The sequence below is a fragment of the Saccopteryx bilineata genome, chromosome X (genome assembly GCF_036850765.1).
Source record: "Saccopteryx bilineata isolate mSacBil1 chromosome X, mSacBil1_pri_phased_curated, whole genome shotgun sequence".
In the NCBI taxonomy this organism is placed as follows: domain Eukaryota; kingdom Metazoa; phylum Chordata; class Mammalia; order Chiroptera; family Emballonuridae; genus Saccopteryx; species Saccopteryx bilineata.
The window spans coordinates 67,728,954-67,746,788 of record NC_089502.1 but is presented as its reverse complement, the minus strand read 5'-3'; the positions used below and the strand labels follow the sequence as shown (position 1 = coordinate 67,746,788).

General features: G+C 37.1%; 1 protein-coding gene across 1 annotated transcript in view; it reads right to left on the bottom strand.

The window, feature by feature from the left end:
- BRWD3 (bromodomain and WD repeat domain containing 3) overlaps positions 1 to 17,835 on the bottom strand; it is a 132,500-nt gene that overhangs the window by 27,118 nt on the left and 87,547 nt on the right. Inside the window, exons 26-35 of the mRNA XM_066248791.1 lie at positions 16,077 to 16,201; positions 15,242 to 15,324; positions 13,589 to 13,700; positions 12,484 to 12,545; positions 12,231 to 12,386; positions 11,156 to 11,276; positions 9,968 to 10,093; positions 9,805 to 9,883; positions 2,588 to 2,644; positions 945 to 1,085 (exon numbers count right to left, since the gene is read on the bottom strand). Of these exons, the coding sequence (XP_066104888.1) occupies positions 945 to 1,085; positions 2,588 to 2,644; positions 9,805 to 9,883; positions 9,968 to 10,093; positions 11,156 to 11,276; positions 12,231 to 12,386; positions 12,484 to 12,545; positions 13,589 to 13,700; positions 15,242 to 15,324; positions 16,077 to 16,201 (1,062 nt within the window). The remainder of the gene's footprint in view (positions 1 to 944; positions 1,086 to 2,587; positions 2,645 to 9,804; positions 9,884 to 9,967; positions 10,094 to 11,155; positions 11,277 to 12,230; positions 12,387 to 12,483; positions 12,546 to 13,588; positions 13,701 to 15,241; positions 15,325 to 16,076; positions 16,202 to 17,835) is intronic.

The window sequence follows — 17,835 nt, the reverse complement described above, 5'->3', positions numbered from 1 at the left end:
GAATGTTTTATATTTTTAACATTATTTTTTTTTTCATTTTTCTGAAGCTGGAAACAGGGAGAGACAGACAGACTCCCGCATGCACTCGACCGGGATCCACCCGGCACGCCCACCATGGGGCGACGCTCTGCCCACCAGGGGGTGATGCTCTGCCCATCCTGGGCGTCGCCATGTTGCGACCAGAGCCACTCTAGCACCTGAGGCAGAGGCCACAGAGCCATCCCCAGCGCCCGGGCCATCTTTGCTCCAATGGAGCCTTGGCTGTGGGAGGGGAAGAGAGAGACAGAGAGGAAGGTGCGGCAGAGGGGTGGAGAAGCAAATGGGCGCTTCTCCTGTGTGCCCTGGCCGGTAATTGAACCCGGGTCCTCCTCACGCTAGGCCGACAATCTACTGCTGAGCCAACCGGCCAGGGCTTAACGTTATTTTTTTTTTATTAAAGATTTGTCTGCGAGCCAGGTGCAGCCATCAAAAGAGCCACATCTGGCTCACGAGCCATAGGTTCCCGATCCCTGGTCTACAATGTGTAAAAGTATATTAGAAGTTAGTAAAATATATTAAATAAATATACAAAATAAAAGCAGGGAGATATTGCAAAGATATTTATTTTTTATTTTTAAATTAAATGTACTAAGGTGACATTTGTTAATTATACAGGTTCTATAACAGATCATCAGCAAAGGTATTTAGATTCAAATTTGGTTTACTAATGTATAATTCACACACAAAATACATGACAGGCATTTCAATAAGTCATGACAGATCACACAACCCAGACCCAGTTTCACAATTCAAAGATACACAAACAAAGAAGGAGGGAGAAGGAAAGAAGAGGGAGGAAAAAAGAAGGTATATGAAGGAAGGAAAAAAGTGGCTCTTAACTAGATCTTAGCAGACATTTATGGGAAATTACATAATGACAATTATTTAAACAAATGTACACTTACTGGGTAAGGAAGATGGTCAGCGGGCTGCCGAAATGGCTCTGAGTCTTCTCGTTCATAGATGAGACTCAGCAGTTCTTTGCATTGTTTCCTCCAGGCATCAGGATTATACTTTACAGACTGTCTTCTGCCTCTGCATTTGACCTGTGGGTTTTAATGGAATTATATCTAAAAGCTCTTTCCTTCACTCTTCCTTGATTTTTATACTGTTTTTCTTTTTTTAAAAAATACTTATTTATTTATTCATTTTTTAGAGGGGAGAGGGGGGGAAGAGGGAGAGAGAAAGAGAGAAGTGGGGGAGGAGCAGAAAGCATCAACTCCCATATGTGCCTTGACTGGGCAAGCCCAGGATTTCGAACCGGTGACCTCAATATTTCCAGGTCGACGTTTTATCCACTGTGCCACCACAGGTCAGGTTATACTGTTTTTCTAATGTTAACATACCTATGTAAGATACAGCAGCTGCTATTTAAAAGTTTCTTAGTTTAGAGTAGATATCACTCTCCGCAGAAAAATATAAACAAATACCATATTTTTCACTCCATAAGACGCACTTTTTTTCCCCAAAAAGTGGAGGAGAAAATGCCTGTGCATCTTATGGAGTAAAAAATATGGGATTTTATTAAATATTTTAACACACCATTTGGTTCAGAATATTTTTTTTCTTATTTTCCTCCTTAAAACCCTGGGTGCGTCTTATGGAGCGAAAAATATGGTAAATACTAGATATTACATTCATAAAAATAGTAAGTACTATTATGAACTTTCTTCATTTTAAGAAAATTGGGACCTCAAATAAACACAGGGCAACAAATTATTTTTCCCTCCATAAGGTTAAAAAAAATAATGCCTTAATAATTGCTTGGAATTAAGTGTACCTAACTAAGGCACCATAATCTCATTATCTTCTCAAAATAACACTTCAAATACATGTACGAATATATGTCAATCTTTGGGGTCATGATAAATGCTGGCCTTTACCATTTGATGCCTTTTTTATATGATCTCTTTCAGTATTTCAAAGGAAAATTTCCCTTCATATAGAACAAATATTTGCCTAATCATTATAGAGGGAAAGAGAGCAGCACAGTGTCAACATTACACACCTGAGCCTGCTACCTTTAGTGTGGCTTGCTTGCACAGTTGGTCTGTGACTAGCATCTGGGAACTTGGCACTTGAACTGTTTCCAAAATAAAGGTGGTCTACTCTATCTACACTCTTTGTATATATAATGCGATCTGTGCTGAACACCTGGTTTCTGATACTTTCCTGCTTTCTGGGACTCTGGAATCTTGGCATGTGCCAGTCAGATGGTGTCTACATAACCAGCTCCCAATAAATTCTTTAGGGACCAAGTCTCTAATAAGATACATGTTGCTGCATTTTCATGAAGAGCGTACTCTGTGTGGCCCTCCAAGGAGGGAGAGAGCATAAAGAAGCCTGCATATGGATTCTTCCAGGCTTTGTATCTTCCCCCTGTGATCGAGCTGTACAATCTTACTATGTCACTGCAATAAAACTCAGCGAGTAACAATTACATATACTGAGTACCGAGAGTCTTCAAAATTTTCAGATGTATGTAATTGGCCTTAGAGATTAATGACAAAAGAAGCCAGAAGATTTTTCTTATCATTTATTCACTCACCCTTCTTCCAGATGAAGTACCAGGTCCATCTGAATCCAAATCAACCATTTCTATATCCTAAAATTAAAAGAGAAGACAGATGAGATAGTAAATTACATTCAAAGTCTTAAAAATTAGATCAACATTTACAAAGAAATGGCAAACACTATTGGAGCAGCAGCAGAACGAAGGCTGGAGGGAGACTCACTCCAAACACAGTGTGCTGAATACAAGCTGATAAATACACTGGGAGAAAAGTAAACAGGGTTCTTCCTTAAGTCAGAACAGGAAATAAGGGGGAAAGGATAGTGGATGGGTATCTAAACTTGTACCTAAATGTTAGCATCTGAACAAAACTTTCTCTACATGACACACTAAATTAATACAAATATTGATCAACTTACGACCTATGCAATTTATGAACATTCGACTTTACGACCACAATAGCTAGCCACGACTGCTCTGCATCTGGCAGCACAAGCATTGCCCAGCTGGGCGTACGACAGTGCAGACCAGCTTCTGGCAGCACTACCATCTCCGTGTGCACCATTTCAACTGTTATCCCAGACTCGGTACAGCAACTTGTGTTTTGTGTCTTGGATATTTTTCATTAAACCCCTCCCAAGATGTCTACCAAGAGGAAATTGTCTTTGCAAATATTAAACCAGTTATACTGGTAATGCAGTGTGTTACTTAAACCTGACGAATGTAAAAATAAGAAACAAAATGGTATAGAGATGATACAAATGGCATAAAATGAATAAAGAAAATTATGATATATAACAATAATAAAAGAAAATTATGATCAAATATGACTTAAAGATTTTTATAACATCATTTCACAGTACTGTACATATAGCCTACTCAACTTATGACCAAATCGTGTTACGACCGGTCTGTCAGAACCAATCGTGATTGTAAAGTCGAACACTAGCTGTATATGATAACCATTAATTAATAAGGATTGATCTTTTGATATTTCAAAAAATTCATTTCTTTTTCTATAAAGAAAAGATGAATGTGCATTAAGTATCTAGGGTGTGACTAAGTATCTTTCTGAGGGGTAGTTTTCCATTACACATAGGCAAGGCTCACACACCACTGTTCACCTGGTGACAGTAAAACACATAGATAATGCCTATGAGGATGGAAAAAAAAAAGTAGCTCATGAGCTATTGGCATCCTTTCCTAAAAGTTGTTGAATTACCATTTTACTTTAATTTTCTGTTATCAATGAAAGAGTACTAATCTGAGAGTAATATTTGTTCATGATAAAAACTCTGAACAAACTAGGTATGGAGGAGTAAATGTACTTCAACAAAATAAAGGCCATGCATGACAAGGCCACATCATGGTCAACAGTTAAATACCAAAAGTATTTCCTCTAAGATCAGAAGCAGGGTAAGGATGCCCATTCTAGCCACTTTTATTTAACACAGTACTGGAAGTCCTATCAAGAGCAAATTAAATTAGGGCCTGACCAGGCAGTGGTGCAGTGGATAGAGTGTCAGACTGGGATGTGGATGACCCAGGTTCGAGATCCTGAGGTCACCAGCTTGAGCACGGGCTAATCTGGTTTGAGCAAGGCTCACTGGTTTTAGCCCAAGGTCCCTAGCTCAAGCAAGGGATCACTTGGTCTGCTGTAGCCCCTCAGTCAAAGCACATATGAGAAAGCAATCTATGAACAACTAAGGAGCCACAACAAAGAATTGATGTTTCTCATCTTTCTCCCTTCCTGTCTGTCTATCCCTATCTGACTCTCTCTCTGACTCTGTCTCTGTCACAAAAAAGAGCAAATTAGGCAAGAAAAGCAAAAGGAATCAACATCAAAAATGAAAACGTAAAACTGCCTTTATTAGCAGATAAGATATTACATATATGAACCCTAAAGAGTGTACCAAGAAACTGTTAGAATAAATTAAATCAGTAAAGCTGCAGGACACAAAATCATACAAAGACAAGTTGTGCTTCTGGACACTAACAGCAAAATTAAGAAAATAACCCCATCTATAATTGCATCAAATAGAATAAAATATCTAGAAGAAATCTGAACCAAATATCTGTATACTGAATAGTATAAGACATAGATGAAAGAAATCAAAGAAAATGCAAGTAAATAAATGGAAAGATACTTTGTGCTCATGGACTATAAGAATTAAAATTCCTATACTATCCAAACCAATCCATAGATCCAATGCAACCCCTATCAAATTGCAATGACATTTTTTCACAGAATTAAAACAACAACAACAAATTATAAAATTTGTATGGAACCACAAAAGACTCCTAATAGCCAAAGCAATCTTGAGGCAGAAAAATAAAGGTATAGGCATCATAGTTCCTGATTTTAAACTATATTACAAAGCTACAGTAATCAAAACATTATGTTATTGACAAAAGAAAAACACACACATAGATCAATGTAACAGAATAGAGAGCAAAGAAATAAAGCCACACATATATAGTGAGTTAATTTATAACAAAGGAGCCAAGAATATACAATGGAGTTGTAAAACCGTAAAAATCCTAGAAGAAAACTTAGGCAGTAATAAAATCTCAGACATCTCTTATAGCAATATTTTGCAGATATATCTCCTTTGACAAGGGAAAGAAACAAACAAAAAACAAATGGGATTACATTAAATTAAAAAGCTTTTGCACAGCAAAAGAAACCATCAGCAAAATGAAAAGGGGACACAGCGAATGGGAGAACGTATTTGCCAATAAGACATCTGGTAAGGGGTCAATTTCTAAAATATATATAGAATTTATACAACTCAACACAAAGAAGACAAACAACCCAATTATAAAATTAGCAAAAGAACTGAATAGACAGTCCTCCAAAGAGGAAATATATAGGGCCAATAAGACATGAAAAAATACTCAATGTCACTAAACATCAGAGATATGCAAATTAAAACCACAATGACTTATCACATCATTCCAGTCATAATGGCTATTATCAATAAATAAACAAACAAGTGCTGGTAAGGATGTGGCAAAAAGGATGTGCACTGCTGGTGGGAATGCAGACTGATGCAGCCACTGTGGAAAACAGTATGAAGTTGCCTCAGAAAGTTAAAAATGGCACTGTCCTTTGACACATAGATCTTACTTCTGGGAATATATGCAAATAATTCCAAAACACTAATTTGAAAAAAATATATATGCACCCCTGTGTTCACTGCAGCATTGGTTCTGATAGTCAAGATCTGGAAACAGCCCCAAGTGCCCATCAGTCAATGAACGGATAAAAAAGCTATGCTGCGAAGATGTGGCACATATACACTATGGAATACTACTCAGCCATAAGAAATGATGACATCGGATCATTTACAGCAAAATGGTGGGATCTTGATAACATGATACGAAGTGAAATAAGTAAATCAGAAAAAAACAGGAACTGCATTATTCCATACGTAGGTGGGACATAAAAGTGAAACTAAGAGACATTGATAAGAGTGTGGTGGTTACAGGGGGGAGGGGGGAAAGGGAGAGGGAAAGGGGGAGGGGGAGGGGCACAAAGAAAACTAGATAGAAGGTGACAGAGGACAATCTGACTTTGGGTGATGGGTATGCAACATAACTGAACGACAAGATAACCTGGACTTGTTATCTTTGAATATATGTATCCTGATTTATTGATGTCGCCCCATTAAAAAAATAAAATTATTTATAAAAAAATAAAAGCTATGCTGCATGTACACAGTGGAAGACTACTCAGCTGTAAAAGTGAAGGAAACCTTACCCTTACAACAGCATGGATGGACCTGGAGATTATTATGCTAAATGAAATAAACCAGGCAGGGAAAGACAAATACCATATAATCTCACTTATATGTAGAATCTAATAAGCAAAATAAACCGATGAACAAAATAGAAACAGAGGCAAAGATACATGGAACACACTGACCACTGTTAGAAGGGTGGGGGCTTGAGAGGCCAGATGAAAGAAGGTGAAGGAATTTAGTAAAAAAAAATGACACATACATACACATATATAAAACACATAGACACAGAAAACAGTGAGGTTATTGCCAGAGAAAAGGGGGTGGAGGTAGGTAGAGGTGGGTAAAGTGGTAGGAAATGGGGATGGAAAGAGAATTTGCTTGGGGTTGTGGGTGCATGATGCAGTGTGCAGATGTTTTATTGAGTTGTACACTGAAATCTGTACAGTTTTGTGTACCTATGTCACCCCAATAAATTAAATTTGAAAATTAATAAATCTAGATAAAAATGAAAAGGCAACCTACTTAAAGGGAGAAATATATACAAATCATACATATCACAAAGGGTTAATATAAAAAATGTATTTTAGAAATGCATACACTCCAATAGCAATAAACAAACAAACAAAAATAACAACAACAAAAAAATAAATGCCCAAACAATTCAATTAAAAAATGTGCCAAGGAACTGAATAGACATTTTTCCAAAGACATCAGGGAGTGCAAATCAAAATGGTCACCAGGTCTATGAAAAGATGCTCAAATCATCAGGGAATGCAAATCAAAATCACAATGAGCTATCACCTCTTCCCTCTTCGAACGTCTAGCATCAGAAACAAAAGAGATAACAAGGGCTAGAAGGGATGTGGAGAGAAGGAAACCCTGATGCACTGCTGGTGGGAACTAAATTGGTATAGCTTCTACAGAACACACTATGGAGGTGCCTCAAAACCTTAAAAATAAAACTACCATATAATTCAGCAATCCCACTTCTGAGTGTGTATTTATAAAAGAAATACAAACAGAATACAGAAGAGATAAAACTGTATTCCCATGTTTGCAGCAGCATCATTCGCAATAGCTGATATGAAAACAAACTATGTTTATGTAAACAGGTGACTGGATAAGGAAGGTGTGATTGATATGTGTATACACACACACACACACACACAATGGACTATTATTCAGCCTTGAGAAAAAAAGTAATCTTGTCTTTTGTGACAACACTGATGGACCTTGACGGCACTATGTTAAGTGAAATAAGCCAGACAAAAAAAGACAAGTACTGCCAAGAGCTGGGTGAAAGGGGGAAAAGGGTGAGGTTGGTAAAAGTGTACAAACTTCCAGCTGTAAGATGAATAAGGTTGAGAATCTAAAGATCTAAAGTAAAACGTGATGACTATAGTATAGTTGATAACACTGTATTGTATAATTAAACTTTTCTAAGACAGTAAAAGTTAAATGTTCTCATAAAAAAAGGTAAGAGTTGTTGAATTATCTTGTACTTTTATTTTCTAGTCTAACCCAAGTAGTGCTTACTCTGAAGAGAAATTCTTGCACCATAAAACCCTGAGTCAAATAAGCTTATATGAAAGGTCAAAGAAAATTACAGGAATAGGAATAATAAATTAAATAACATTTAATTCCAATAATACAACATTTTATAGTCAGATATACTTTCATTAAAGGGTAAAAGAACAATGAAGATTTACCATTGTGAAGATTAAGAATAAAGACAATATAAACAGGTGACATATCTCTGTACAATAGTCACTATAATAGAATCTAGCAAATTTGAGTCACTCATCCATGGGATGAATTGTCTTCCACTAAAGATTTTTGAATTACCACTTTCTATTATTATTTGAGTCTTTTTTAAAGAAATAAAAAAGTTATTAATTGATTTTGGAGAGAAATGAGTAGAGGTGAGAGGGTGAGAGAGAGAAAGAGAGAAAGAGAGAGAGAAACATCACTTTGTTTCTGTGTCCTGATAGCACATTGAAGCGGCAGCCTTTGTATATCAGAAAGATGCAACCGAGCTAACTGGCCAGTGCTGTTTCAGCCTCTTACCTTCGTTTTTGCTTTTCTCCAGCCACAAATGCCTTATGTACATTAGGGATATGGCTGGGTGAGGAAATCAGACGTGAAGGATTGCTGACAATACCAATTTTATATCATTAAAAAAAAATGGGCCAGACCAGGTGGTGGCACAGTGGACAGAGCATCAGACTGGGATGCAGAGGACCCAGATTCCAAACCCCAAGGTTGCTGGCTTGAGCAAAGGGTCACTCACTTTGCTGTAGCCCCCCTCCCTGGTCAAGGCACATATGAGAAAGCAAACAATGAACAATTAAGGTGCTGCAACAAAAAATTGATGCTTCTCATCTCTCTTCCTTCCTGTCTGTCTATCCCTAACTGTTCCTCTCTCGTGCTCTGTCACAAAAAAAAAAAAAAAATTGGTTCATGTTAGCAAATTTCCATGGAAACCAAATAGCAATTCCATAAAACTACTAAAAATATTTTGAAAACTGAAAATTTAAAATACGTTAATATTTCACATATTTGTGTAGAAAATTAATCTCTCTTAAAATTTCCCTCAACCAACCATTCTTTTAAAATACTTTGTACTTTATCCTGTTCTTAAGGGCTCTAATCTTTTTTTTTTTTTTCAGTGAGAGGAGGGGAGGCTGAGACAGACTGTCTAATGTGCTGGACCAGGATCCACACAACAAGCCCACTAATTTTCAACCTTTGTTTCTCACGTACTCATAAACTAATTACTAAAGAAAAAGGGGTCCTGACCTCTTCTTCTTTAGTAACTAATTTATTTGTGCCATGAGATGAAAATGGTTGTATTCAGTCAGGGGCATTGACCTTAGTAATTAGTGTGTGTTTGTGCCATGAAAAAAAAAGGTTGAAAATCACTGCACTAGGGGATGATGCTCTGCCCATCTAGGGCGTTGCTCCATTGCTCAGCCAGAGACCATGGAACCATCCTCAGTGGCCAGGGCCAACTCGCTACAACCGAGCCATGGCTGCACAAGAGGAAGACAGAGAGAGAGAGAGAGAGAGAGAGAGCGCAAGAGAGAGAGAGAGAGAGAGAGAGAGAGAGAGAGAGGAGAGGGGGAGGAGTGAACAAGCAGATGGGCACTTCTCCTGTGTGTTCTGATTGGGAATCGAACCCGGGACATTCACACACCAGGCTGACGCTCTACCACTGAGCCAACTGGCAGGGCCTAAAGGCTCTAATCTAAAAAATCTTGATTTCTCATCACTTAAACCCACTGAGTCAAACAGGATGACTGGACACCTTGTCTGATTGAATACTGTAACGCTACTACATTTTTGGTAGATGCCATCTAAATACAGGTTAAATAGTTTTATATAAAAAGATGTGGATGTTTCACCAGCTTTTAGAAATTAGCTTCATTGCTTATAACACCTACATGTAATACTTATTGCAGTTCAAATAACAAAAAAGGAGTATACGACCACTAATGCAAGTCTTACCTCCTCTGCATCAGTACTGTTTAGTTCTTCTGCTTTAATTTTATTATAAGTATCCAGTATATCAGTACAGCTCTGGTCCCTAAGAAATATAAGTCAAAATAAACTTCAATACATGTTATAAAATCTGAAGACAGTTTCTGTGTAAAATAAAAGTGGTTCTTACCCAATAAATCGAAGTAAGACATCAGTTACAATTTTGGCTGCTTTTACTATAGGACTGTCTGGCTCATTGAAAGTCCTGGCATTATGTTCAATGTAGCGTACCTCCCACATTAGTGCTGATATTCTCCTATGAAATACAAAATACCTTCTGTTACACTGGAAACTAATACTGAATATAAACTGTAATTTGAAAAATAAATAGAAATTTAAAAAAATAAATAGAAATTAAAAATAACTTGTTATTCTAGAAATAGACAACATAGAACTAGGCACTTAATCATGATATGTCAAAGGTGTTCCAATATTTCTATGTAACCCATATGCGTGTGACAAGTGTGAACTATTTGAAGTACAAGCAAGGATTTAGAATTACTGGACTGCATATAAAAACCTGGAAGAGAACTGACCTGGGACATCATTGATAAATAAGAGATTTGACCAAAAAGAAATAAATACAAACAAACTGCTTAAAGTGAACAGGATATTTAGTTTTCCGGGCAAGAGATAGGAAAAGCAAGAAAAAAGTAAAACAGGTTACAGAAAAGAACAGACTTTTATCTACTTACTTTTATGATATATATTATTGAATAAATTATCAGTAATGTTACACAATACACCCAGCTGACTGTAACCAGTTCAGGGAACAGCTGTGGTCGGGACAGAAAGGACTCGAGGGTGATAGTGGTTCCAAAAGTGGCCCTCGACCACTTTCCTTCCCACAATCACTTCAGTCCCGACTAAAACCAAGAAAAAAAGAATAAGCTGGCTCTTTCTATATACATTACAAGGCTGGCAATTAAACCTAATCAACTGCTGCTTAATTCTGAAACAGGGGATTTGAACACGCTCAAAGTCTCTGTAGCACCTTAATCATGACGAAACCACAAAGTGCTTAATCTGCCTTTAATAAACTCGAGGTAACTAGTTTTTATTTCACATGTGATTTCTATTACTCATAACTGTTTCCCTGGATTTCATTCCTTTCATACCCCTTCTTATACTAAAAGAGTGAGAATCTACTGAATAAAAGGAAATTACTGTTCTAAATGTTTACAAGGAATCTTGGAGTGGCTCTTTTGAATGATTATTTATACTATGAAAATGTATATCTCACTGTATCATTATACAAAGAGCAAAGCAAAAGATGTAAAACTATAAACTTTATAGTAAATAATAAAACTAATCAGACCTGTAAAAGCGATTTTCAAGTCTCCGTCTGATGGTGTTGAGGTCAGTTGGATATGCGACTACAGTACAATACAATGGATAGGCACTGAGATCCACCGGAACAGCAAAGGGGCTGGCAAAATCTACAACATTCCCGAAATCAAGGAAGGGAGTTATCAAGACCATTAACATTTCATGCCAACAAACAAAACTCACATATAAACAAGAGGGGCCAATGTACTACATTTCTGAAATGATGATCATTCAATTATGCAAATATTCATCAAATAGTGCTATAATATTATGTTTATTTGGACAAGACTCATGCATGACAGTGGTTCAAATCAGGTAAAATAAGACAAAATTAAAGGTGAACTGTAACTTTGAATTGATGTCTTTTCTGGCTAACTGCCAAATGTCTCAAGTAATATGTCTTAGAAAATATAATTAGGTATATGAGTAAAATATATTACCCACTGTCTTTACAAAAAAAACCAAAGTCAGGCTTACATACCAACAAGTCAAAATGATTCAAGAAAATAAAAGATATATTTTACCTGCCTTAACTACTACAAGCCACCAGAGAAATGAAAATGTTTAACAGTCATTACTTTGGCCAAGCATATAAAAATATTATTAAAACTGGAATCACTGCGACAGAGACAGAGAGAGACACAGAGAAGGGGACAAATAGGGACAGGCAGATAGGAAGGGAGAGAGATGAGAAGCATCAATTCTTCATTGCAGCACCTTAGTTATTCATTGATTGCTTTCTCAAATGTGCCATGACCTGGGGCTACAGGAGACCAAGTGACCCCTTGCTCAAGCCAGAGACCATAGGCTCAAGCTGATGAGCCCACGCTCAAACCAGGTGAGCCCACGCTCAAGCTAGCGACCTCAGGGTTTCGAACCTGGGTCCTCCGCATCCCAGTCCGACTCTCTATCCACTGTGCCACCGCCTGGTCAGGCAGGAATAACTGTGACTCTTGAGTTAGAAATGTATAGTGAAAAAATACATTTTCTATTGTGAAACTTAAAATTCTGCTGGTTTTCCTTGTTCCCTGCCGTCCTCCCAATATTCCATCTGTTCACCATACCGAGGGAAAGCAGGTGGCTGATGCCCTGAATAACGCGTTCACACTCCTCATCTCTGCAATGAGCGCCCCACTCCCCCTCCTGGGGCTTGTACAGCAAAGCAGTAAGCTCCTCCTGGGACACAGGCACACCAGCACCCACTTCATCTGGAAAGGCAGCTGTGCGGGAGAAGAACAGAAACGTTTAGTTTCCAATAGCATGGATTGCCATTTTTCTTTTAGAAAGATTAGAATTCATGTTGAAGAGCATATTTACTTCCTTCTGGAATTGGCTCCATATCCCAGGGGCTCATCTTTTCTCGCTCATTATTGTCCCAGCTATTAAGAAAAATCACAAGATACAAATCAAATTTACATGATACTTATTTTTATAGAAGAGCATGTTTTACATGACTTCTTGGGGATAGAAATTTGGGAAAGGGCAATACAGTTTGCCTTAAGTACAATTTTGCTTACATACAAACAATAAACCTCTAATAGAGAAAACATGGTCTACCAATATGAATCACAGAGAGCAATAAGATTATTCTTAGTTTTACTTGGTGTTTTAATAATTCCAATCAAGGACATATTCAATGTTAAGCCAGGGTACAGAATAAGGATATCTCTTTGGAAATTCCTTTCAGGTTAAAAAAGTGATTTCCTAGATCACTTATTTCTGTGATAATCTACATTATCCTAACAGCTTTACCCTTTAAGTACAAAAAAACATTCATGTATGCCCTCCCTCAAAGGGTTAACAAAATACTACTCAAAGGGTTAAGTATTATAAAGATCTCCAAAATGATATTATTCCGTTTTGAATGGCAATATGAAGACTAAAGTTAATATTTACAGAATAAACATTTGTTCTCTCATTCCAGACAAAAATTTTTATTAATTAGGAATATTATAACTCTGGGATTTCATGAAGAACTAAAGAAAATGTAATAGAAAAATATACATCCAACATAAAAGTCACTTCTGCCTAGAATTCACACCATTAAATATAAGACTAGGTACTAATATTCATTGCTATATTCTCACTGTAGCAATTACTTTAAACACTGAATTAATTTCTGTATTAAAAATGAACTCATAGTCATAATTCTTGTCTAAAATAGAATTACAAAAAAATACAGGCATCGGGGAGGTAGAAGTAAGTCTTCAGTTCCCGCTTTGTGTTAACAGTACCCCTTACCTGTTTTAGCATACTGGACCAAAAGGTTTCTCACTACATTTCTATGATTGCTTTCTTACAGTTATGGGTCTTGTCACATTAGGGAAGTCAGACAAAAAGGCATTATTCTGGTAGGGTTGACAAAAAGTCTATATAACACTTCAGTATTATAACAGGCAGAAAGGACCATAACTGTACTTACTGAACACTGTAACACTGGAAAGAACTATCCGGGTATTCTGGCTGGAAAGGCTGCTGACTCTCCACAGTCCCAAACCACCAGGCATCGTCTATTATACTGCGGAATCTATCACCTGTAATGGTTTTAGAAATTCTTACAAGGATGCTCTTGAGAATAATAGCCCTGATCCCACTCTAAATTGCTATTTTTTGTTGAATACAAAAGTAGCATTGTAAGTAGCATTGTTCAAGATTTCAATTCGAGTTTTCAAGATCAGAGAATTTTACATTTTACCCTCTTCAAAGATTTTGAGGGCCCTGGCCGCTTGGCTCAGTGGTAGAGCGTTGGCCTGGCGTGCAGAAGTCCCAGGTTCGATTCCCCGCCAGGGCACACAGGAGAAGCGCCCATCTGCTTCTCCACCCCTCCCCCTCTCCTTCCTCTCTGTCTCTCTCTTCCCCTCCCGCAGCCGAGGCTCCAGTGGAGCAAAGATGGCCCCGGGCGCTGGGGATGGCTCCTTGGCCTCTGCCTCAGGCACTAGAGTGGCTCTGGTTGCAACAGAGAGACGCCCGGGAGGGGCAGAGCATCGCCCCCTGGTGGGCAGAGCGTCACCCCCTGGTGGGCGTGCCGGGTGGATCCCAGTAGGGCACATGCGGGAGTCTGTCTGACTGTCTCTCCCCGTTTCCGGCTTCAGAAAAATACAGAAAAAAAAAAAAAGATTTTGATTTCCAGACACTACTTATTTTTCTGAAGTAAATCACACTTGTCCAAGTTTTTTAAAATAACTGCTCCCACACATAATTTAACTTTTATCAATTACCTGAAATCATCATTAGGCATACTACTTCTTGCACTGTACCCTCTGTTAATACAGTTGTTTCTTCTCTTGTTTGCTTTTTGCCATGAAAAATCACTTCATACTAGTTTTCTGTTCTAAATGGCTAAGAATCACAAAATCAAAGTACTGTGCATAAAGATATTTCTTCCAAATAAGAAAGGATAATTTAAAAGTACTATGGCAAACATTTACATAGTGCTTACTCTGTGTCATGTACCATTTTGAATGCTTTCTCCATATTAACCCATTTATTGTTTACATCAACCTTATAGATGTGGCCTCATGTGATTTCCACTTTAATGATAATGGAAGTGAGGCATATGGAGAGGAGCCCAAATATTAATTACTCTATTTTAGGACAAACTGATATTTGATAATTTTATTTTTAATTCAGATTTGTATTCTAATAGATTAGATACTTGCAGATGATTTAGAGCAGTGTTTTGCAACCGCAGGTACGCCAGAAATTTCATGTGCTCTGTGAAAGAGTTAACCACCCTGATGCTGTATGAGGATTATAGGCCCAGTGATCTTAGTCAAATTTGCTTATGTTCAGTGTGATTTCTGCCTTAGAAGTCCCTGAAATAATTCTATTTTCACCAGTCCCCAAGTAAAAAAAGTTGAAAACCATTGGTTTAGAGGCTATATAACATGCAATGTGCATGCAATCACCTAAATGTAACTGAGAAAAAAAAATAATTTAATTTTTCTAATTTGGCTAACAGCTTTTTTCCAGCTACAGGTTAAACTAGTTTCTTTCTGTTACATCAGAATTAAAAAAAAATTATTTAGTCTATCTCAAACTTGAAATAGTTATTAAGTATAATTTCTATACTTACCAATCTGCCAATTCCTTTCTTTGGCTTCATTATAAAACTGATGTAGCACAAGGAAATCAATGACATCTGGCATGTCATGATACCTGTACAGAAAGCACAGGTACGAATCAATATATAGATATAATAGTGTATATTACTTACGAACTACTAAGAATATACGCTTAAGTGAAGTCATTAAGCAAAATGTAAACCTTGATTTGAGGTCCCTACAAATGCCTTTACTTATATTCCATCTAATTTGATGTGTTGGGAAATGTCCTGCCTACTGCTATATCACTTTAATGTTATCAAGATGTCAAAGAACACTCTTAAAGTTTAATAGACGTTATTTTTACTAAGGACTTCTTACAGTAAAGTATGAATTAATGTTATTTCATCTCCTTAGATTTCAAACTCAACTTTAAAAAATGTGTCATTCACACATTTTATTAACAGAAATAAAAGCAACCAGCATGTTTCAAGCATACTGTTAGGTACTTAGAAAGGCTTTCCTTTCATTCCTCACAGAAATTCTGAGGAAGATACTAACATTTCCACTTTACAAATGAAGGCATAAATTCATAGACTTAACTTCTTCATGAACATGGACATACACACAAACATTACGTTAAAATACACACACACATTAATAGCTATATATACATATGGCTGTTAAGTAAAAAAAAAAAAATTAAACATAAACCTTGGTCTGTCAAACTCTAAAGTCTACAGTGCCCTAGTGTTTTCTCTCTCATCAGGTCTTGTATTCTGCAGAATACAAAATAGGGAGTAATAAACACACACACACTCTTCCTCCCTTTCTCTCTGTCTCTCTTAGACACATAGAGATACTCACTTAATGGAAAAAGACTCTCCAGTCATTTTGCCTGAAATAGGGTCCAGAAATGCAAGCTTCAAGCAGCAGAGTGTAGGTGGTCCAACCTCATACTTGATTCCTACAATCTTAACAAACTCTTGTTCCTATTTATGAGAATATAAAAAAACTATTACTTTCAATATAAATGTCTAATATTTATATATTACTTATTATTGGAACAGCTTAAAAATTATCTGAATAACCACTACACTTAAGCACTCCACTAAGTGTTAAAGATAATAAGACATGGCTCTTGACCCTTACTAACAGGTTATAGTTTAGTGCAGGGCTCTAAACCAAGGATAAGCAGCATAATCCCCTTTGGAATTTTTTGTCATTTCATGTTTCTAAACCCTATTTCTATAGAATAAAATTCAGCTGGTCTGGGGCACAGCTCAGTCATATAATTCCTTAAGGTACTAGGGTGCTCTACCTGGGCAAGAATCACTCCTCTAGTGGAAATACTGCATGTAAATAATGCAAGTGTACATGTACATATATGTTTGGGGAAATAATATACATTTTTGAACACCTACAATATTATTTTATAACACCACCCTTATGATTATTAGCCACTTTTTTTTTTACTTTTTGGTGACAGAGACAGAGAGAGGGACAGATAGGGACAGACAGACAGAAACGGAGAGAGATGAGAAGCATTAACTCACAGTAGTGGCACCTTAGTTGTTCATTGACTGCTTTCTCATATGTGCCTTGACTGGGGGGCTACAGCAGAGCAGGTGACCCTTTACTCAAGCTAGCAACCTTGGGCTCAAGCTGGTGAGCTGTGCTCAAATTAGATGAGCCGACATCCAAACAAGCGACCTTGGGGCTTTGAATCTGGGTCCTCTGTGTCCAGTCCAACACTCTATCCACTGCACCACTGCCTGGTCAGTCATTAGTCACTCTTAAGAGATGACAAAACTGAGCCTCATGGGTAAAGTGATTTGCTTAAATTCTATACTATTACACAGCAGAACTGGGATTGAAATTCAGGCCTAATTCCAAAGCCTAGGGTTTTGTACCACACAAATGCTGACTCCTCCGATTTCCTAGAACCACAGAGTTACAATTTAAAATAAGAAATCATGTTTTATTCATTCCCCTAATTCTAAAACAATCAAACAAATAAAAACTCAACTTTCACCTAATTCAAAATAGCAGCGCCCCTATCTCCCAGGAGATGATTATGTAAAGCTTACTTGATAAGATACTTTAGCTTCTCATAACCTTAACACAATTTTTTACAAGTGTTTACATCTTTATTTCAGTAAATGTACACATCCTCTCTTGTATCCTTCCTGTTGATCATCCTCTTACAACCTTTCATTTACCTGAAAAAACCACTGTGAAATAGGCCTTTAATCTCTTGCTTTCAGAGTAAAAAACAAACAAAAAAACCAGAACACATGTATATTAACTGACAAATGATGGTGTATGTATTCTTTTATCTGTCTGTATTAATATATGTATGAATGAATAAACACATATTCTTAGGCAGATAATCCTCTAAAAATCTATATATCTATTTTACTCAATACAATGTTGCTACATAGTTACTATATAAAAAAAAAAACCCATAAAGAACCACAAAGTTCTGAGCTTCTTGGAATTTTGTGATATTTACTATATTCAGAGCCGCCAATGCCTCTGTTTGTAGTCCACACATGTCCTTTGCTAACAGAACCTCCAGAATGTACAAAGCATCTGAGGAGAATAATTACACCACGGAACTACT